A 24,869-nucleotide genomic window follows, 5' to 3' on the forward strand; every position below is an offset into this window, starting at 1 on the left:
TTAATTTTCTTGCTACCATGAGTATTCATGAGTGTGAACTTTTATGTCAGCCCACTCGTTGTCAACAGAGTTTCTTTTTAACTCAACCTTATGCAAGGCAAATTTTTAAACTTAAACATTTGCTCACGATACACCCATAGTGGAGAGCTACCTTATATTGATTGATTTTTGTTACTAATTTATTATTTCGGTTATTATTATTTTGGTTATTAACAACTATTAATCGAAATTATGGAAAATATAAAAATTATTCACTGGAGTTGAATCCTAAGTGTGGTGAAATTGCAGCATAGAGCCTAGCTTCATTCGCCTGTGGTAGTAATCCAAGTGACTTGGTGGCAGAGAATGAAGCCGACCAGCGTTGCCACAATTAATTAATTTTTCCAAATAAAATTAATTTTTAAAAGATAAAATTTTTCAAAATTTTACTTTGATAGAAAATTTTACCAAATTTTTATTTCTATTCAAAATTTTTATTTCTATAGAAAATTTTGTCAAAATTTTATTTCCATATAAACATTTGTAAAAATTTTATTCCTATAGAAAATTTTGTTAAAATTTTATTTCAATAGAAATTTTTTGTCAAATTTGTATTTCAATAGAAAATTTTATCAAAATTTTATTTCTATAGAAAATATTGTCAAAATTTTATTTCTATAGAAATTGTTCTCAAAATTTTATTTCTATAGAAAATTCTATCAAAATTTTATTTCTATGGAAAATTCTATCAAAATTTCATTTCTATAGAAAATTTTGTCAAAATTTTATTTCTATAGAAAATTTTGTCAAAATTTTATTTCCATATAAACATTTGTAAAAATTTTATTCCTATAGAAAATTTTATTTCAATAGAAATTTTTGTCAAATTTTTATTTCAGTAGAAAATTTTGTCAAAATTTTATTTCTATAGAAAATTGTATCAAATTTTATTTCTATAGAAAATTTTGTCACAATTTTACTTCTATAGAAAATGTTGTTAACATCCCAGCAAAAAAATTTGGAAGTCCTTCTAAAGGCACAACTTTTAAAGCACTTCCAGAAGATGATGTTCTTTATTTTAACTACCCAGGAAGTTTTTTTTAATTCAAATACAAATCATTTCAATTGTGTCGAAAAAAATGATAAATCCAATCTGAAAAAATAGTGCATTTTTGAAAATATTTGAGGTCAAACGTTTCCAACAAGCGTTATAATCCATTAAAAATTATAAAAAAAAATATAAAAATTATTTATTTGACAAAATATCACAGAATTTTTTAATTACATCCAAAACATTGAATTCGGATCACATCTAAAGAAGTGATGCAAATTCAGTGCAACGACTGCTGAAATGGAGGACTTCCGTCCTACGACAAGCCCATGTTAAATTCATCACTTCTGCGTCAATTTTGCACTACTTCCGGTCCAAAAAGAACATTTTCATTACTTTTTTGGCGACGCTTTTTTGCAAGGATTTTATTTCTATAGAAAAATTTTGTAAAAATTTCATTTTTATAGAAAATTTAGCCAAAATTTTACTTCTATAGAAAATTTTGTCAAAATTTTTAATTTAATTTTAATTTATTTTATTTTCATATGTAACTAAGCCTTACAAAGGCCTTATACAGTTACTTAAATCAACATTTTTTTGAAAAATTTTATTTCTATAGAAACTTTGTTAAATTTTTAGTTCATTAGAAAATTTTGTCCAAATTTCATTTCTATACAAAATTTTGCCAACATTTCATTTCTTTAGAAAATGTTGTCTGTAGAAATTTTGCCAATTTTTATTTCTATAGAAAGTTATCACAAATTTTTATTTCTATATAATATTTATATCTATACAAATGTTTTTAAAGTTTATTCCTGTACAAAATTTTGGCAAAATTTTATTTCTATAGAAAATATTGTTAAAATTTTATTTCTATAAACATTTTTGTCAAAATTTTATTTCTATAGAAATTTTTGTCAAAATTTTATTTCTATAGAAAATTTTGTCAAAATTGTATTTCCATAGAAAAGTATGAAAAACCTACCAATTTGAGGAAAATGGACCAAAATCAACCAAATTCCATTTGGTCCGACAAACGGGCTAAATTTAAAAATTAATAATTTTTTGGACCAATTTTGGCCCGATCGGACCAAAATGGCAGCCCTGAAGCCGACCCAATTTTATCGGCGGCGGGTGACAATAAATTTTTGCATCCGGTGGCGGCGGCTAAGCCGATATAAAATTGTCTATTCGGCGGCGGCCCCATTCTCTGATTGGTGGTATAAAGATTTAAGCCACTTGACATAGCTTATATCTTTTGTTTATCGAATTTCTCTGGAAGCTATTTCTGTTAAAGATTCGTATTAAGATATCTTTCATCGAATTAAGGAACATTCGAAAAAAAGTTTCGATTGAAATTCCTTACGTTTTGGCTATTTTTCAATGAATTTTGGTTAACATAGATCATACATTTGGTTTGCTGGACAATTTACACATTATAAATATTTTAACAATAGATAATAAATTACTTACATACAAACACCTTCATTAACATAACATATTGTTTTTAATTTTTCAACTGTGTTCTTTTTGTTTGTTTTCTCTACAACTAAAGTTCATCACGATCCGGTTCTGTTCGATTAGGCGGTGATCTTGTATAGTGTTCCTGGTAGATTTCCTCATATTCATTTTTTATATTAACTAAGAATATGTTTTGTTGTTGTTGTTGCCTTTCTTGTTCCATTAAAATGGCTTCCATTTTATTTTCCGAATTGAAATGGCCATGATGACCCTGGTTTGCTTTGTTCGAGACAACATCATGTCGATTAGAAGAAATGAAGCTATGAAAATCAGAGCTATTATCGTTTTTTATGGCGGGTGATATACACGAAGATGAGTGAGGTGAAGACATTGTGTCGGACGAAATGAAAGACGATGATGAATATCTGGAACTACATTTCGATGGACGTAATGTACCACAGTCATCGTCCATGTATGGTGACGTCGCACAGCTTTCGACTTCTGTTTCAATGTGCAAACGTTTCAAAACGGAAACATGTTGCCGGGGTGTTTGATGTCCGTCTCGGTGTTTGTGTTTTTCATCATCATACTTTATTTGTTGAGCCGTTTCTGGTATATTTTCAGGTGTACTGCAGGGTATGGTTATAGAATTTTCTTGGCACATATTACTATGCATTTGTAAAACACTGGGACGTTGTTGTGAAGTGCTTTCGACAATTGATTTTATATTTGATGACATATTCGTTGACTCCGCATTTGAACAGGTGTCTTCGGCATTAAGATCCGATGACGACACTTGCTCAGTGGAATTTTGCCTGTCATTACTTTTTAAAACTATACTCTTGGCTGCCGTGGCTATAACCACACTAACAGACTTGGATATAGAATTTTTCACTGAAGCGGGTTCTGGTGGTACTAAAGCTAAAGGCGGTGTACTAGTATGGCGTTGGACATCATCTTCCGAATGTATTTCATCTACGACACATGAATTTGTTTGCCTTTTCTGTAAGTTCTCTATAAGGTACAATACAATTTTCTCCAATTGCTGAGGATTATGTGACGCTGTGGCATCCTGCATTGTTCCCGTAGGAATTTTTGCATTTATTATAATTGAAAATTTATTTTTCATTTCTTGAACTTTTCGTTTGCCTTCTTCCTCGTCTAGTAAAGTATTGATGCAAACAAATGAATGAACTTTATTTGTGGCTCGATCAATTTCCAGGTATCCTCTTTGTTGGGGCAGATCGTATTTTATGTCATTTATATTACTTTAATTTATATATTTATTAATTTATTGTTTTTATTTTATTTATTCTTCACTATTTATTTTATTAGTCGTTTAATTGTTCTTTATTTAAATTTTATTTACATCCCTTTAATGTTTCCCCACCCTAATATTTACTTTCAAATTCATTTCGTTTATTTACTTTACTCTCTTTTAGTTCTATGACCTATATTCGTTTTTCGTTTGTTTTCGATCATTTAATGTTACATTAGTTATTATAGTTTGTTTTGGTTTGATCGATCTCTTCCCACTGCTTATGTTGGTCGTGGGTATAGTTGAAGAAAACAACAACAACAACAAAGCATAAATATCGTTTATGCTTTTGCTTGTTATTTGTTTTTCATAATGCTTGCAAATTTGATACATTGGTTGAATGCATGTATGTATGTACATACATACATATCAATAACTGTCATCTTTTGGTTCTTTTCGTGGTTCAGTGGGAAGAGATGATCAAAGTTAAAGTTAGTTGTCGATTATTGTTTGTCACCAACGCGTTGCTCGAATAAAGGAAAACAATGTTTGAACTTGTTATATTAAAACAAATAGAATATTAACTCTTGTTGTTCGGCATAGTTACATTGAAAATAATTATTGTAATAAAACAAATTATTTAAACTGAATTTTTACTCGGTCGTTGGGTTTTTAAAAAGGCAATGTTTGAACGGGTAAAAATATAAAGAAAATCTAAGTTGTTCTACGGGCGACATATCAACTTTGTGGTTCTGTGCAAACATTTTGGCGACCGTGACAGGACGGTCAGTGTTTAAAGTTGAAAATAATTTGTTGTGGAAAAAGGTTTTCGTACATTTGAAGTGGTGTGGGGTATTTCATCATTGTTGTGTTATTCGTGCTTTCGTTGCCCCTACTGCTGATGTTAAATCCTGTTAGTTTTGTACCTTTGGACACCAACTTTAATTGCTGCCGTCGTAATTATTTTGAAAGAAATTCAACTCGGAGTTTCTTAGCAGAATCAAAGTGAATTGTTGTTAGGTAACAATTATAAAGCTTGGCTTGGTGATACATAAAATTCCAATTTAGTGGAAATTAGCGCCATATTTATTGGAAAGCGCTAATTGCAAAATTGTTGTTCCTGAAATATAAGAAACGCAATTTTCTCTTTCGTCGTTGACGTTCTCTTAAGTTTGCAAAATGACGAGAGACGATAATGATGCTTCTGAAGAAGCAAGTGGTGCTGATTTGTCTTCTCTTAAACAGCAACGTAGCTCTATGAAGAGGAATATCAGCAACATGCATAAAAAGGTAGAAAAAGATGGTGCAAAAGTAGATTCCACTATTTTAGAGTGTCGTTTGCAAATTTTGGAATCATACTTCAAACAGTTGTGCCACATCCAAACTCAAATAGAAACACTTAGTCCGGCTGACACATCGAGGAGTGATTTGGAAGAACTTTTCATAACAGCAAAGGCAAAAATATTGGGCCTTCTGAACAAAAGTCGTAGTTCTATACCTGGTGATACTACTTTGATGAATGCTTCAATTGCCGGAATTTCAACACAATCTCGTTTGCCTTCGTTGAAATTGCCTCGTTTTGATGGAAAATATGGCGAGTATAAAAGATTTATTTCGACATTTAACAACATGGTCCATGAAAATCAAACTATTACCCCAGTTGATAAATTCAATTATTTATTGAACTGTCTCAGTGGTCCCGCTTTGGCAGTTGTTGAAGCTTTTCAAGTGTCAGAGGAAAACTACCCGAAAGCACTAACACGGCTCCAGGAACGTTATGACAATAAGGTATTGATTTTTTTGGAACATATCAACACTCTTTTCGATATTCCGAAAATGGCAAAAGGTGATAGCTCATCATTGCGGAATATTATTGACACTGTTTCGGCTGTTCGTGGTTCTTTGTTGTCGCTTGGGTCTGAAGCAGATGTTATGAACGCAATTTTAGTACATTTGGTTTTGAATAAAGTGGATGCAGATACGAAACAGAATTATGATGAAAAACAAGAATATAAATCGTTGCCCTCTTGGGATTGTTGCTATGATGTTTTGAGTCTTCGTTGTCAATTTCTCGAAAGTCATGGAAAAAGGACAGAATTTGGTGAAAAAGCAAAACTTGTCAAGCCCAAGCAAAATTTTAATCGCACTGCCCATACTTTCGTCAATTCAAATCCAAATTGTGTATATTGTAATTCAACTGATCATTATCTGCAAACTTGTTCTTCGTTTTCGGCAATAGCAGTTCCCGATCGTTTTAATTTTGTAAAACGCGGTGGCCTGTGCATTAATTGTCTGCGAAAGGGGCATATGGTTTCAAAATGTCCATCAAAATCACGTTGCAGATTTTGTAATTCAACTCACCACTCAGTGTTGCACATTTTTAGTCCAGACAACTCGGGACAGTCAACCATTTCGAATACTACTACAGTGCAACCTTCAACTAGTAATCAAAATCCAGTTTCGCTTGTGGCTCGCTCATGTAAAAGGGCAATCATTCCGACTGCTGTGGTTCTCATCAAAGATTATTGTGGAACTTTTCAACCGGTAAGAGCTTTACTTGATTCCGGCTCCGAACTCAATTTCATTTCAGAAGAAACTGCAAAAAGGCTTCGGCTTAAATTTCGACCATATTCACAAGAAGTTTCGGGAATTGGAGAAGTTAGAACCAGAATTAAATTTACCGTGTCCGCTACAATAAAATCAAGAATTAGTTCGTTCCAGTGGTCCTCAACTTTTGCTGTTACCCCAACAATTGCATCTGTACAGCCCGGTGAGTACATATATACTTCAAATTGGAAAATTCCCACCGATATACCGTTAGCTGACCCATTGTTTTTCAAACCGCAACATATTGACATTCTTTTGAGTGCTGAAGTATTTTTTGATTTATTACTTGATGGTCGAATTTCTCTTGGATATGGTATGCCAAACCTTACCAATACTGTTTTTGGATACATTGTTGGTGGTATCGCAAGTACTGGTCAAGCGAGATCTAATTTTACATGCAATTTGATGGTCAATTCTTTAGAAGTGGATCTTGATAAAACTCTAAAAAAATTTTGGGAAGTAGAAGAATACGAAAAGAATCCCAATATGTTGTCCGAAGAAGAAGCAGCATGTGAAAATCACTTTGTTGAAAATGTTAAATTAGATTTTGATGGAAGAGTTGTGGTCCGCTTGCCATTTAAAGAAAATCCCAAATGTCTCGGCGATTCGTTCGAAGCTGCTCGAAAACGTTTTTTGTCCCTGGAAAGACGTTTAGATCGTGATCTACAATTGAAGTCAATGTATAAAGAATTCATGGATGAGTATTTGTCCCTGGGTCACATGTCGCTCTATAATCAACCGTTATGTGGTACCTATTACATAATACCACATCATTGTGTTTTGAGACCACAAAGTACTACAACAAAAATTAGAGTTGTATTTGATGCATCTTCTCGTAGTTCGTCAAATAAATCATTGAACGATATTTTGATGGTTGGACCAACAATACAACAAGACCTGATCACCACACTATTTTCGTTTCGTTTACACAAGTATGCTTTTACTGCTGATATTTCTAAAATGTATCGACAATTTCGAATAGATGAAAATGATAGAAAATATCAACTCATATTGTGGAGAAATCAAAAAGATGAACATTTAAAGGTATATCAACTGAATACTGTTACCTACGGTTTATCTGCCGCCCCATTTTTGGCGATTCGTAGTTTGTTTTTCATTGCAGATAAATATTCGCACTCGCATCCTTGTGGTTCTGAAGTTTTGCGCAACGATTTATACGTGGATGATGTACTCACCGGCGCTGACGACCTTGCAACGCTGGCTCAAAAGAAAAACGAGCTAGTAAAAATATTAAGTTTCCATGGCCTTGAGTTAGCAAAATGGAACAGCAATAACATCATGTTCGGTTCAAATCAAGATGCAGAAATCACCATTAAAACAAGTGAAGATGAAGTTGCAAAAGCCTTGGGTATGTCTTGGAAACCCAAGGAGGACGTTTTTACTTACCGATTCGAGTTACCAGATGTGATGAATCCTACAAAAAGATCTGTTTTGTCAATTGTATCAAAAATCTATGACTTGCTTGGACTATTGAGCCCCATTGTCATTCGATGCAAAATACTTCTTCAAGAAATGTGGGTGCAAAACATTGGATGGGATGACCCATTAACTGAACATCTTAAATCATTATGGCTCCAAATTAAATCGGATTTAAATTACATACATAAAGTTGAAGTCCCCAGGTATGTTTTAACCTCAAATGATACTCTTGGAGAAATTCACGGATTTGCTGACGCCTCGCAACGAGCATATGGTTGTTGTATTTACTATCGAGTTTGTCTTAAGGGAGAATACAAAACGACCCTTTTAATTGCAAAATCCAAAGTGGCCCCAATTAAGGCACAATCACTACCACGGCTCGAATTGTGCGCAGCAGTATTGCTGAATAACACATGGCTCAAAATACAACCAAAAATTTCAAGTTTTGTCTCATCGATATATTTTTGGACTGATTCCAAAATCGTACTACAATGGCTTAAATTACATTCGTCGACGTTGAATTGTTTTGTGGCAAATCGTATTTCTGAACTACAGGAGAAAACAAGAAATGTTAGCTGGAGACACGTCCCTTCGAAGAGTAACCCTGCTGATGTGGTTTCGCGTGGATGTAGCGCGGAGGAAATTTCTAATACCATTTGGTTTAGTGGCCCTTCGTTTTTGGAAGAAGATATTACAAAATGGCCCGGAACTGAAGAACAATTGAACATCGAAATTCTCGAACGTAGAAAGGCAGCTGTTTTTGTGGCAAATTCATCAGAAGTCAACATCATAGATGACCTTCTCGATAAGCATTCTTCCTATATTAAATTTATTAGAATAATTGCTTATATTTTTCGTATATTCAACAGATGTCCTGCTAAGAAAGATGTGAATATTTCTGATGTAATTCATTTGTCCCCAGATGAATTAGAAGAAGGTTTTTGGAGAATTGTGGCTCACATCCAGATGTGGTGTTTTGGTGCCGATATCAAATCACTGAGTAATGGTGGTCTGGTAAACCCATCGCTTCAAAAACTTTCACCATTTGTACATGAGATGACACTTGGAGCAACCACAGTCAAAATTCTTCGTGTTGGTGGTCGTTTGTCCCAAGCGCCCATTCCATATGATGCAAGATTTCCAGCACTATTACCAAAAGACCATCGCTTCGTTAAATTGTATATTGAGCATGTTCATCGCTCACATTTACACGCTGGAGCAAAAGTGTTGTTGGGACTATTGCGCCAGAAAATATGGATTGTAAACGCCAGAGATGTTGTACGCAAAGTTGTTCGCAATTGCGTTCATTGTTTTCATTACAAACCGAAATTGATGGAACAGTTGATGGGAAATTTGCCATCAGATCGACTTCGAGCTCAACGCCCATTTTTGATTGCTGGTGTTGATTTTTGTGGTCCATTCATGACGTCGTACCGTATCCGAGGAAAAGTGCCTTATAAAACATACATAGCTGTATTTGTGTGTTTCACTTCCAAGGCAGTTCATTTAGAACTAGTTTCGGACCTATCGACAAACAATTTCATCTTGTGTCTCAAAAGATTTGTTGGAAGACGTGGCATACCCCAAAAGTTGTATTGCGACAACGCCACTAATTTCGTTGGAGCACGTAACCAAATCAAAGAATTAAAAGAAAGTCTTTTTCGAGATGATGTGGTCCACGACATGAAATCACTTTGTTGTCAACTTGGTTTCGAATTTTGTTTTATACCTCCCCGTGCCCCACATTTTGGCGGACTGTGGGAAGCAGCCGTCAAATCTACAAAAACGCTACTTATAAAGAACGTTGGCAAAGCATATCTTACTTTCGAAGAGCTACAAACAGTCATAATTGACGTTGAGGCAATTTTAAATTCGCGCCCCATCGCTCCAATATCAAACGATCCCAATGATGGTGAAGCCCTAACGCCTGGTCATCTGCTTATTGGTTCTTCATTGGTTGCAGTTCCCGATAAACATATCGATTCATCCCAATCATCATTATTGTCTCGGTGGCAAAGGGTCTCATTTTTGAAACAACAATTTTGGCAAATGTGGTCCCGAGATTATATGCTATCTTTACAACAAAGGTCAAAGTGGTTCAAAGACAATAACAACATAAAAGAAGGGCAACTAGTTCTAATACATGAAGACAACACTCCGCCACAACAATGGTTACTAGCTCGTGTTACAAAACCTATTCTAGGCCGTGATGGAAAGGTTCGTGTGGTTGAACTGAAAACTAAATCTGGAATTTGTACTCGGCCAATTCACAAAGTGGCTCCCCTACCAAATAATGAAGAGGTTTGAAACATGGAGGTTTCAACGGCGGGAGAATGTTGGGGCAGATCGTATTTTATGTCATTTATATTACTTTAATTTATATATTTATTAATTTATTGTTTTTATTTTATTTATTCTTCACTATTTATTTTATTAGTCGTTTAATTGTTCTTTATTTAAATTTTATTTACATCCCTTTAATGTTTCCCCACCCTAATATTTACTTTCAAATTCATTTCGTTTATTTACTTTACTCTCTTTTAGTTCTATGACCTATATTCGTTTTTCGTTTGTTTTCGATCATTTAATGTTACATTAGTTATTATAGTTTGTTTTGGTTTGATCGATCTCTTCCCACTGCTTATGTTGGTCGTGGGTATAGTTGAAGAAAACAACAACAACAACAAAGCATAAATATCGTTTATGCTTTTGCTTGTTATTTGTTTTTCATAATGCTTGCAAATTTGATACATTGGTTGAATGCATGTATGTATGTACATACATACATATCAATAACTGTCATCTTTTGGTTCTTTTCGTGGTTCAGTGGGAAGAGATGATCAAAGTTAAAGTTAGTTGTCGATTATTGTTTGTCACCAACGCGTTGCTCGAATAAAGGAAAACAATGTTTGAACTTGTTATATTAAAACAAATAGAATATTAACTCTTGTTGTTCGGCATAGTTACATTGAAAATAATTATTGTAATAAAACAAATTATTTAAACTGAATTTTTACTCGGTCGTTGGGTTTTTAAAAAGGCAATGTTTGAACGGGTAAAAATATAAAGAAAATCTAAGTTGTTCTACGGGCGACATATCAACTTTGTGGTTCTGTGCAAACACTCTTGTTCGCAAGTAAATAAAATTGCCATTGCGTGAGAGTAAACGGTAGCAACTTTCCCCGGTATCACTATTACAATCGTACATTTGCCTTAAGGCGACAATAACCCAACGGACGTCATCTTGATGCATAAAAGAAAATGGACTTAAATTTCGAACCTGCAATGGGATAGAAGATATTTTTAAAAATTTGGTATAGAAAATTGAGAATTGTTGCATAGTTCTTTTGATTATATGATCTTCTTTTGGTGTAGTCTTAGGTTCGATGCTACCTCATATATTTTGCTTTTTAATATGATGTTTAATAGAGATATAGGACTATGACAATCAGTTTATGACAAAAGTAGACAATTTACGTTTTTTACGTATGATATATCCTCTTTTAGGTCCTTATAACTGTTTCAGGTAAAAAAAAAAAAAAAAAAAAAAACAAGTATATACAGTGGTAAGTTCGGCCGGGCCGAATCTTAAATACCCATCACCATGAATCAAATATAATGGTTAGGTTAGGTTATGTGGCAGCCCGATGTATCAGGCTCACTTAGACTATTCAGTCCATTGTGATACCACAGTGGTGAACTTCTCTCTTATCACTGAGTGCTGCCCGATTCCATGTTAAGCTCAATGTCAAGGGACCTCCTTTTTATAGCCGAGTCCGAACGGCGTTCCACATTCCGGTGAAACCACTTAGAGAAGCTTTGAAATCCTCAGATATGTCACCAGCATTACTGAGGTGGGAAAATCCACCGCTGAAAAACTTTTTGGTGTTCAGTCGTAGCAGGAATCGAACCCACGACCTTGTGTATGCAAGGCGGGCATGCTAACCATTGCACCAAGGTGGCTCCCAATCAAATAGAATAGTTTCCTTTGAAAATTTCAGGGGGGTTTGATGCCAGATATTTTCCCAAGCAGATCAGTTCAACCAGTACGCTTCCCACAGATAAATGTAAAGATTTTACCTATGAAGACTACATCTACATCTACATTCTGAATTTATAAGAACCATTTTTTGTTTGAGCTTTAGAGGAATCATAAAAATCTCTTGTAAGTGTGCAAGAAAATTATGAAATAACGCCGTGATTTGAAATCTAAAATCTGTGGATTTTCATCCCAATTATTTAAATGATTACGAGAAGTAAAATCTGGAAATTTTGCATTCAGTTTCAAGCAATTTTCATGATCAGTGTGTCTTCTATACCCTCAATAAGTGAAATCGGTCTATATGGATGCCTTACCAAATGGACCGATAAAACTAAATCATATACACTTTGTTATGGGTCTAAAATGCCAGTATATTTTCAATTTGTAGCAAATTGGATAAAAACTACAATTTCTGTAATGGGGTGTAATGGGGACTATACCAAAGCATGGAAAGATACACACAGTATTCAGCACATTTAATTGTAGTTCTAGAATCTCGACAACAAATCGGAGGGTCGGTTTATAAGGGGGCTATATCAAAAACTGTGCCGATACTCAATATATTCGGCACACCCCTTTATGGTCCTAGAATACCTCTAGATTTCAAATTTCAGACAAATTGGATAAAAACTACGGATTCTAGAAGTCCAAGAAGTAAATCTGGAAATCGGTCTATATGGGGGCTATATCGAAACATGGTCCAATAATCACCATTTTCGGCACATATCTTTATTTTCCTAGAATATCTCTAGATTTCCAATTTCAGGCAAATTGGGTAAAAACTACGGATTCTAGAAGCCCAAGAAGTAAAATCGGGAGATCGGTTTATATGGGGGCTATATCAAAACATGGTCCGATAATCACCATTTTCGGCGCATCTCTTTATTTTCCTAGATTACCTCTAGAATTCAAATTTCAGGCAAATTGGATAAAAGCTACGGATTCTAGAAGACCAAGAAGTAAAATCGGTAGATCGGTCTATATGGGGGCTATATCAAAACATGGTCCGATAATCACCATTTACGGCACACCCCCTTAAGGTCGTAGAATACCTCTAGATTTCCGATTTGAGGCAAATTGGGAAAAAATTACGGATTCTAGAAGACCAAGACCCGTGTAAAAATTGGTGGATCTAATTAGATATGATTAGATCTCAAAATTGGCCTCTTTAGATCTAAGTAGATTTACCCAGATATGATGAGACAGAATAAGATATAATTATATATAATTCCATATGTGAAGAGATCTAACATAAGATCCAACCAACTATATGTAAGGATTGATATGATTATATCTAAGACATTAGATCTAGGCCAATATTGAGATCTGATCAGATCTAATTCCATAGTAATTAGATATGATTAGATCTTACCATTTTTTGGATCTGCTTATATCTAATCGTATCAAATTAGATCTCTCAATTTTTACACGGGGAAATAAAATCGGGAGATCAGTCCATATGGGTGTAGATACACAAGAACATTACAAACATTTATAATTTAAATTCATCGCAGTTGCTGTTGTTATAATATTTATTTTCACATGAGTTGTCAATCAATAAAAGCTATTCAATCAAGAAATTTGAGTTTCAACAAAAAATAATTTTGACCTCCACAACTGGCGATCCTGCCAAGAGATTAAGAGTTTGGACAACGAAAGGGAGTCACTGTTAGCAAATTTTTTCAAAAGCATCAAACTAATATCCTGCGAAGCTGAAATTGTAAGAATTCTAGACAATTATTTTGAATCAAACATATCAAAATTTATCCAGATAAAAGTCCACCGATTCATTAAACCTAGTGCCACGACAATTTGTTTACAGTCGAGAAGAACATACGCAATAGTTCAAACAATCATCGACACGAAATTACAGATTATATATTGCTGATCCATATTCCATAAGTCAGACAACAAATTCGAGTCCAGAACGTGATCAATCATTAAGTCCGTTATTTTAGTTTTAATTTAAAATAAATTCATATATAATCATCACACTGACGCACACTCAAACCTGAACCCGATACACCCCATTTTCGGCACACCTCTTTATGGCCCTAGAATACCTCTAGATTTCCAATTTCAGGCAAATCGGATAGAAAATACACTTTCTAGACGCCCAAGAAGCAAAATCGGGAAATCGGTCCGTATGGGCGCTATACCAAACATGGACCGATAGGCACCATTTTCGGTACACTTTTTAATGGTCCTAAAATACCTCTAGATTTCCAATTTCAGGCAACTTGGGCTTATAAAAACTACAGTTTTTATAAGCCCAAGACCCCAAATCGGGAGGTCGGTTTATATGGGGACTATATCAAAACTTGGACCGATATAGCCCATCTTCGAACTTGACCTGCCTGCAAACAAAAGACGAATCTGTGGCAAATTTCAGGACGATAGCGCCATTATTGAAGGCTGTAGCGTGATTACAGCAGACAGACGAACATGCTTATATCGTCTTAGAATCGATATTTCGATGTGTTACAAACGGAATGACAAACTTATTATACCCCCGTCACCATTCTATGTTGGTGGGTATAAAAAAATAACAAAACTAATGTCATTAAAGAAGAAATTTATTACAGGTAGTGCCAACTGTTTTGAACAGATCGAATCATACGAGTCTTTACCTTTACGAAAATATCAATATTTTATAGCATCACATTCATTTGTTCAATAAGAATTTGGAAATACCACTCCATAAGGACTATTTTTAAGGGGGCGTAAACAATAAAGTTATGGGAGACATTTCGTGTGTTCCGTAAGCGAAATTTAGTGGCATAAAGCTTTGGATTATTGGCAGACCTGAACATTTTTAGCTTAAACAGTCAGCTAATGTATTTGGGAACAATCAGTTGTTCAACAGAACAAACTAATCAAGCAGAACCCAGAACCCCCCTAGCTGCGGCAATGATGACACTTATTTTCATTATTAGTAAGCCATAGAATAAATGGTCCATATTTTTAGTTGGAAGTCGGATATAGCAAAATCCACATTATGATTTTCGAATGTGTGGCCAATCCAATATTGCTCCGAGGCCTACTGTCTTTGGTACATCATGTGTATACTTCTTCATGTACATGGATGGCAATTTTTTTTTTCTATTAACTTAGAAATTGTTCCAATTATTATATGACTATATTTAAAAGACTTGGAAGTGAGTAAAGGTGATTCATTGTTTAAACAAATTGAAATTGATAAGACGTAAATTAGATTATTATTCTGCATCATGTAAATGTAACATTGTTAACTACTTACTACCTATGACATAGGAACCGTGAGTGCCTCAATGACAAGTGTGTACGACTTGGATGTTGACGTATTCACATTGTTGTGACATGGTTCTCATTTTTATCAACTTTTAATTATATTAGTCATTTATATTTGAATGAAGGATGAAGCGAGTGACAATTTTTCAGTTTTTGGCCATTAACATCTTGTAGAAATTGTAAATGCGATATATATGTATGAAAAGTAATAAATTGCACAAGAGGATGTAAATAGTTTAGGTTTAATTTTATTTAATCTCATATTACCAAATTAGTGGCGAGGCGACGAAAATGCGACAGGCGTTAAAAAGCGAGGGCGAAAGCAAAGGTCACAACAGGAATAAGGATGAATATAAATTTAAAAAACAAAACAATTGGACCAACGATTATAAAATTTAATTGAAATAATAAACAAGTGAGTAAAGTAGAAAGTCGAACGGGGCCGACTATATCACACCATTAACAATCCCTACTGAATTAGTAAACATTGTTTGTGGGGTATCAATGGTATAGGTTTGGGAGATAAACCGCATTTCCATACTTAAGAATATTAAGGGGTACATGTTTATGGGAGTTTTATTACTATCTGAACAGAAATGTCTGATAATAGGAGCTATAGTTGATTTTGCATCTACAGAGTTAGTATGCCACTAATATTGATTCCATTATTTAAAAAAAGGAAATCCCTCAATTAGTGTGGGTAATAAATCCAAATTTGTGAAACTTGGGAAATAGATTTATGTAAGAGCTACACGTAAGTCTAACTACGATCGGTTAATACTAGAGGTCTGCACAATTGCATTTGTAAATGCATAGTACACGTGTACTTGCTACATGAGTACATCTATTTGAGAGAGTCGCAAAACAATTGGTACACATTTTAATGAACATCAAAAGCCACGAGTAACTTCTTGTTGCTACTCTGATGTCTTCACTACCAACAAACACATATTCCTCTTTCTCTCTTATTGAAGTGTACTCAGATTGATCACGTCGAATATGTTGCGAGAACAAAACTTCATAGAGTACTCCATGTACCACGTGAAGTTTCAGAAATACAAGAAAACAGTTACTCTCCATAATATATGTTTTCGGATTGATATAAAGAATGGAAAACGTTAAGGTAAGTGTGTGACATACATAAATATATGAAATATGTGACATACATACATATCTATGATTAATAATAATGGAAAGTTTTGCTTAGCACATAGCTAAGCAATACTTGTGGTACCACGTGAAGTGAAGAGAATCCATGTTGTACTTTTTCTCAAGTACTTACATTTTTATTGTTCCTTTTTTTCGGAACACATATTGTTTCGGATAAGTACTTGGTGGTATTTGACAAGCAAGCGTTCTCTTCACTTCACTACTTGCGCTCTGAGAGAAAGACAGTGTATGTACTATATTCGACAGCGAATTGCATACATGTAGTGAAAAGTTATTCGATGCAGACCTCTAGTTAATACTACAAAATTGGAAATTTGAGTAACATTGGTTAACAAATAAGAGTATTATGGCCAAATTTGGGAAATTCGAGCGATGCAAATTTGAATAATTTGTTCCATTTCGTAATTCTAACTCTGTCTAACTCTAAACTATTAGAAACAAAAAAAGTTCAAATTACCCATTAAAAATATGAAAAATCGAGTTATAAAAAAAATTTAATGAAAAGAACTTCTTGTGTTTTTAAAATAAAGAACACCTTTGGCACGACATTTTTGGAAGTGCTTTTAAAGTTGTGTCTTTAGATAAACTTTGAAATTTTTTTTGCTGGGTTATTATACCCTGACCACTATGTGGTTTAGGATATAATAATATTTGAAGAAAAGCAAAAACCAAAAGGAAAAATATATGTTTTATCTTCACATTCAAGTTCAAATATGCTGTTTATCCAATTCAATGGCAATATCCATTTGGCTAAAAAATAAAAAAGACAAATGTTGGTAATGGATTGACCAATATTGGACCAGTGAGTATTTTAGTTATTTTTCTCGTGGAAGAAGCACGAGCTTATGAACAGGGCGAGTGACGATGTCAACTTGTATTCCCACGTCGACCACACACACTTGACTATCTCTACCCGTGTGCAGCTGAACGGTGCGTCCTAGTCGCCAATCGGCGAGACAAACATTTTCCTTCCACAAGACAACAAGGTCATTTAGAGCCAAATTTTCACTGGGAGATTTCCATTTAAATTGATTATTAAGCTCAGCCAAATATTCTGACTTCCAACGGCGACAAAATTCTTGTTGGACAATTTTGATTTTACACCATCTGTTTGGAAGCGAAATAAAGGGGTCTAAAGAAACAACGTGTGTGGTTATTTACCAGAGGCAAAAACTATACGCTTTGTTGAGGTAAATTAATACTAGTGCCCCAACGAAACACGGATAAACATTGCGACTTCCATGCCCTCAATAAATCAAATAAGATGATCGGTTTATATGGGGGCTATGTCGAAACATGGACCGATATAGGCCATCTTCGAACTTGGCCTACCTGGAGACAAAAAACGAGTTTGTGCAAAAATTAAGCAAGACAGCTTTATTGATGGCTGTAGAGTGATTACAACAGACAGACGGGCATTGTTATATCGTCTTAGAATTTCTCACCGATCAAGAATGTGTATACTTAATACAATCGGAAACAGAATTGCAAGCTTATTGTACCACCATCACTTTCCTATGGTGGCAGGTATCAGAGAACGGCTGCGATCTTTATTAAACACCAATATTTGCAATTAAAACACCAATTGGTAAAAGAAAAATTCAACCACCAATATCCAATGCAATCGACGACTATCGGTGTTTGTTAGTATGAGTGTTGGTCTCTCGAAAACGCCGTAGTAAATCAATCACACAAATTGGTTACCCATATCTAAGCAGTTTGGTATTCTCTTATTTGGTACTCTCTCAATTCTCTTGAGCTAATGCCAACGGCTGGTTGTTGTTTGATTAACCTTGTATCTTCTCACCGCTTCAGCTACAGTATCCTCATGAATCCTGTTCAGATCTGTCTGGTATGCTGCCTGATCTAGAGGCTCTCTTTTGTAACGCTGGATCTCGGGCTCTAGAAGGTGAAGATCAACCCTTACATTCCTGGGTGGAGGTTGTCTATCCACAAGATGGTGATTCGGATGACATCTTCGATGGCAACCCAAGAGGTACTGCTTTGACAACATGCAGTTGTGTCGACGCACTGGGATGATCTTGGTCACCGCATAAAGGTGATCCAGGGGTGTACTGCGGAGACATCCTGTTGCGTTTCTAAGGGCAACGTTCTGACAGGTCTGTCTGTATTCCACTGCGTATCGCTCGTTTGAGGTGTCCACACTGGCGCTGCATAGTTTACCACTGACCGGCCGATTGCCTTATATGTAGTTAACAAGGTTTCTTGGTCCGCATCCCAAGTGCTGCCGGCAAGCGACTTGAGGACCTTGTTTCTATCGCGGAGCTTATCACAAATTGCAGTGGCATGGGCGGACGACTTATAAAGGCTGTCGAATGTGACCCCGAGAATCTTGGGGTAATTTGTTGTCGGAATTGTTTCGCCATCGACTCTGACATTCAACAGCCTGCGTACTTCCGCCGTCCATGTAGTGAATAGTGTGGCTGAGAATTTGGTGGGAGATATCCTCAAATTTCTTGCAGTGAAATAACTGGTAAGATCAGCGAGGTAGACATTTAATCGCTGGTAATTGTTGTTGTTGAGTGCAATCATACTTAAGTGCCACACTCGTTGTTTGTTTACCGAGCGTTGTTACGATGTCAATTGGTTTAAGATTGCAAGACATTGCATACGAACATTGTTATATATGTACTAGTGGTGTTTTTATTCTCGCATTTGTATCAATGTAAAAGATCGCATGGTAATTGGTGTCTTACTCACTGCCACCGTCATTTTGTTGGTAAGATTGCAATACGAAAAAAAGGCCACCGGTTGCAGTTCTCTGGCAGGTATAATAATTTCTGTGTATATATTCATAGAGAACTGCCCAGTATCCTTTTATCTGTAACGTTACTTTGTATATACCATACCAAATATATTGTTAAATCCATTATCAATTTATCTTCACGGACATTCCATATTTATAAAAATACTGAATATAAATAAAATAAAATTAATTATGTATCGAATATCGTCAGCGTTTATATTCAAATATTTGTTCAAAACAAATGCAAAAAAAATAAAACAATTGACGACAATCGAAGAGAACAAATATGATGTGATTCAAATCAAAAAAGCTAATTAAACCGGTTATAGGCCAATAACTTGTCAGTATTTCATAGATCATTCAAAATTTTTTTATTATAACAATATTAAAGAACATAGATAACAATATGCCTGTATATAGTATAGAGGCAATTATAAATTAGTAACTTTTATGGTTAATTCCGATATCACACAAATAGGTAACTTCAAGTGATCTTATGAATAAGATCGGCGACCTGGGCTTATTTCAATGAAAATTTCGATATTGTAATAAGCAATTTATAGTACGCCATAGTTATATTGTATCGTTTATGTAGTAGGCTGGGTAGCCAAACTTTTGTTATTTGTTATATTAACTTTAATTTAGAATTTTATTATTATTATTTAATTTAATTTGATACTTGTAGTTTTTGTTGTGGAGTTTGTCATTTTTTATTCCTGAAAACAAGTTTTTCAATTAATATCATACGAACAATATTTTGTGTGTTCAATCACGAAATTAATTGAAACAATTAATTATTAATTGAAATGCCTTCAACCACAGAAATGATAATATTAATTAAAAAATAGTTGATGCTATTAATTTTTGTGATTGAATTTTTTTTTTTTAAATTAATAAATTTGTTGAATCAATTAAGTTTTTAATTGAATATTTTTTAAAAGTCAATTAAGTCTTTCATTGGAAAGATTTTCGTGAAATTTTTTTCTGTGATTGATATTGAATTAATTTTTATATCCACAACCATAGAATGATGATGGGGGTACAATAGGCTTGTAATTCCGTTTGTAACACATCGAAATATCGATTTCCGACTATATATAGAGTATATATATTCTTGATCGGGGAGAAATTCTAAGACGATATAACCATGTCTGTCTGTCTGTTGTAATCATGCTACAGCTTTCAATAATGGCGCTATCGTCCTGCAATTTGGCACATATTCGTGGTTTGTTTGCAGGCAGGTCAAGTTCGAAGATGGGCTATATCTGTTCAGATTTGGATATAGCCCCCATATAAACCGATTCCCGGATTTGGGATCTTCGGCTTCTGGAAACTGTATTTTCTTTCCCTATTTTCAATCCGATTTCCATGAAATTTTAATTCTAGAGGTATTTTAGGACCACCAATAGGTGTGCCGAAAATGGTGCTTATCGATCCATGATTATACTTCTTGGGCTTCTATAAACTGTATTTGTTATCCGATTTGCCTGACATTGGAAATCTAGAGATATTTTAGGACCATTTGTGTATGCCGAAAATGGGGTGTATCGGTCCATGCTTTGGTATAGCACCCGTATAGACCAATCACCCGGTGTTACTTCTTGGGCTTCTAGAAACCATAGTTTCTATACGATTTCCCTGAAATTGGAAATCTAGAGGTTTCTTTAGGGCCATAAATGGATGTTCCGAATATATTGTGTATAATATTTCCCCATATAAACCTGCCCTCCGATTTGCCTCCATATAGACCGAAATTTGCCCCTCCAGGAAATTTCATTTCATTATGAAATTTTAAAGAAAATGTTAGGAACTATAAGGTACACATAGAGGGAGTCACTATGGTGCAATGGTTAGTATACCCGTCTTGCATTTATAGGGTTATGGGTTCAATCCCAGTTTCGACCAAACACCAAAAAGTTTTCAGCGGCAGACTATCTCCGTAATGCTGGTGACATTTCTGAGTGTTTCAAAGCTTCTCTAAAAGATTTCACCGCACTGACAGTGAAGTGGTATCAGAATGGACTGAACAGTGTGATCCTAAAATATCGAGCCGCCATTATACCAAACCTAAGGTACACTCAAACTAATGGATTTACAGTGTGAATCAAGGTTACAAAATCTCAGTTAAGTATATTACAAATTTTTTCCAAATAAATGTCTAAATAATAAGCATTCGATTATTTAGCTGCGATAACTCATTATGGCGAGAAGCTTGGTAAATTTTTTGATCTGATCCCCAATTATTCCTGTGAAGAAACACTTTCCACTTATTTATTTACTAGAAGGGTTTTGTATATGAAATCTTACCCTACTGACCTTTAAAAATTCAAATGGGAAGCAGTTTAATGTTATTGTTATTGCGGATACCTAAGAATTTGAAATAAATTTTTAATTTTATATAAAGTTGTTTTTACTGTTTTTCTCTTTGTCATGTCTCACTTCACCTAAAAACTTTATTTATTACTACCGTTCTATACGTGACTCGCAATAATATCTTTCGATAATATTATATTGTATACCTGTGTTTGATTGGAATATAACTAATAAATATGAATTTAAAACTGAACTGTAAACTAATTTTTTTACTCTCCACCCTAGGATGATGGAAATTTGTTTGAAACATGAATTTGTTTTCTTATGTCCTAACAATCAGTATAGATCCTTCAATACTTACCTCTTCTTGTAAGTAGCCAGCTACCAGACCTATACGATGATCACAGTCGATGATGCGACCATCAATTAAATGTCGCGTCTTATATTCCAGACGGTTTGCCTCCAAAGGCCAATTGATAAGTTTTGCCGGACGTATAATACGTGCCATTGCCACCAGGACAATGTCATTGCCGCTAACGCCATGGAGAGCGGCCTGTGCTATGGCATCATGGGGAAGTAGATGTGGTATAAACGCACCAGCGGAAGCAGGATTACCACCCATTGCAGCTGTACTACCAGTCATGTGGGCAGATGTTGCATTACGTGATCGTCGTATTAATTGTGATACAATAGGATAACTATTTGCTCCAGTTGCCACAGCTGAAAAATCACTACGTCGAAAACATCCATCTATCTTTACAATCTCATAGATTTTCTTCGACTCCGTTCGAGTGGAGGCACGAGCCAGTCGCACCGTAAAGCTTCGTTTATCCTCACGAAGTTTATCATCGATATTCTTCAAATGATTTTCATCGTTCATCCTATCAGGGATGAGCGCTGAGTTGATTTGTGTATGTTGTTGGTGTGCAGAGTTTGCTGCTGTTGCATAGGAACGTTGCTGGGGGTAATGAGAATGTGAGGCCATTGATGAACCATGAAAGTCCATAAATAAAGATTCAATATCACTGGGAATTAATTGCTGCCTTAACAGTTCATGATCTTCTGGATGGGTGATTTGCAAGAGATTTTGCCCATACAAATCGGCTTGGCAATGACCCAGAAGATTTTCCACACTGGATGATATCAAAACGATTTGTCCATGACATGTGAGTGTAATGAAAAAGCTATCAATCAGTTGCAAGAGGGCATCCGTCACATTGTGGTTATCCCCTTTGAAAAGTTTCTTTTTACGTGCAGCTGTCTTGCCAAAGACATATTGCAGGCGGAGACCATGAGTGGCAAATCTTAATACGGCAGTTTTATCTAAACGTCTCGGGCAGTCGGCAACATGAGGCACCATTTTCGCCAGCTCATTTATGCTGGCATTCAATTTATCGCGACGTTGTTTTTCAGCTAAATTACGCGCTTCCCGACCATTGATTATAGACGACGATGCATTTGAATCGGCCGATGCTCCCGATGGCGAAACAGTTGGGGCGGCTACGGGAGATGTTGGAGTCGAGTTGTCGGAAGAATTTGCCATGACTGTAACTGCATTATAGGGGTGGTGCACTATTGACTGGGAGGGCATAATGTCCATAATATTCTAATTTGATTTTTTTCGCAGACGTTTTTTCGTCGCTGACACTTGATGCAGGTGGCAAGGGAAGCGCAGACTTGTATCTTTTTTATTATTATTTTTTTATGTTGCTTTTGTTGTGTTATATAGTTTTAATGCATATTCCTCCTTCACTTCTGCTTTCCTTCTTGTTTCTATTGTGTTCTATACATTTCGTTGTTTATGTGATTTTTTCAAGGTCTTCCTACATATTCTCACCCTACTCTCTATCTCTAACGTCGTCCCAGCTGACCCCTCTCCAACTCTTCTATCACAAATAATGTATCTGCTAGCAACGCTACCACCTCCTCTCGCTAGCCCAGCGTCATCATCTTTCATTCCTCAATTAATCCAGCCAAATCTAAATCTCTGTTTGCGTGGCTCCGTTTTTGTTTTCTGTATTCTTATTCCGGTTTTATGTTTCACACGATTTTTTATTCTTCTGTAATATGCACTTTATTTGGGAAATCGCATAACCATCAATTTTATATCTGAATTTTGCAAAAATAAGTATGAAGAATACGAATAGAAAACTGTCCCCTTTTACCGTCTGACACTGTGTTTGTGCTCAGTACGAATTGCCAACCTTGAACCTGATCTTTCGATTATCGATAACAACAATAACTCGATATCGAATGATTAAAAGTTCACGGGTAGTGTAGTTATTTTTGCAAACTCAAGAGTTCCATCATAGTTCCATTACGAGAAAGAGAAGGAAGCCGACCCGTTATTGTCGGCGGTGGCTGACACTCAAATTTGGCACCGGTGGCGGCGGATTGACGGCCGACATTCCGTCCGGAATAACTGATAATCTGTAAAGCGCATAACCTTATTGTTGGAACGACATATTTAGAAGTTGTACCATTAAAAGGTGGGTACTATGTTTGTTGGCACGAAAAAAACTTCACTTAACCATTCTTTCGCGTTGAAAAATGAGAGTGTTGACAATACATTTCGAACGAAGAAAACAGCTATTTTGGAGCTATTCCGCGTTTATTTCTCCGCAATTTAATTGACAACATCGCCAAATGTCATACTATTTTTACTTATACATACGCAGCAGCTGATTGTTTACATACACGCATTCATGATAATTGTTTTGAAAAGTGTTTTTCTACCAGTTTTTGGATTGTTTTGCAAAAAAATCTCATACAGCACTGGACACTAATAATTGTTAAGAATAAAGCTCTAGCCGCTCTACTCCTGGTGTCTTACCACATTCTGCAACAGCTTTTACAACATGTGGTACATTGTCTTCTTCAGCTTTTCCAAATGGATACCGTCAATTTGTAACGCACATCAAAAAAACATATAATTCCGGTGTTATGCTAACTTTTACATCATGCGCAGCAATGGACTCATTCATCAACAAACTTAATTCGTTGGTGTCCACAATATCTACACAATCGCATTGCAATACCATGCTGTTGCCGCCTCACTAGCAATTTCAAATCCAGTGGTCACCACCACGGTTCCCACAAAGGATAATAACGCCATTTCATTTGCCAATGTTGTTACATCGGGGGGAACAACCAACTTAAGCCCATAACTCAAGTTCAAGGGTAGTTCCTAAGCCAAAGTCACTGTTCCCGACTTATATTTCGTCACAAAGGGATGTTAGTGTTCTATACCAGACTCTTCGTTGACTGAAATTAATACATTGAGAAGCAATTGGCTGGTTTACTGAAGGATGTTATACTCTCCCAATGTATAAGTTCCAATAACTATTTCAGTCACGTTATGAAATTCAACCAGTGTTTTGAATTGATAAAATGCAAGAATGCCGCTAACTGAAATTTAAAAGCCACAACGAAATTAAATCGTTTTATTCCAGCCTATCGCAATCTTTTTGGACAAATGATGAATACAAGAAAATTATTTTGCTATTTAAAT

At 35.2% G+C, this 24,869-nt stretch overlaps 1 protein-coding gene across 1 annotated transcript; it reads right to left on the reverse strand.

The window, feature by feature from the left end:
* Positions 1 to 1,209: 1,209 nt before the first annotated feature.
* On the reverse strand, positions 1,210 to 23,525 carry Met (Methoprene-tolerant). Its single transcript, XM_075302876.1, has 3 exons — positions 21,720 to 23,525; positions 10,920 to 11,076; positions 1,210 to 3,718 (listed from the first exon to the last, which is right to left on the reverse strand). The coding sequence occupies exons 1-3, from the start codon at positions 22,956 to 22,958 to the stop codon at positions 2,580 to 2,582; spliced, it is 2,535 nt and encodes an 844-aa protein (XP_075158991.1). The 5' UTR covers positions 22,959 to 23,525; the 3' UTR covers positions 1,210 to 2,579.
* Between the last annotated feature and the right edge of the window lie 1,344 nt (positions 23,526 to 24,869).

This window comes from Haematobia irritans, chromosome 3 (genome assembly GCF_050003625.1).
Source record: "Haematobia irritans isolate KBUSLIRL chromosome 3, ASM5000362v1, whole genome shotgun sequence".
Taxonomy (NCBI): domain Eukaryota; kingdom Metazoa; phylum Arthropoda; class Insecta; order Diptera; family Muscidae; genus Haematobia; species Haematobia irritans.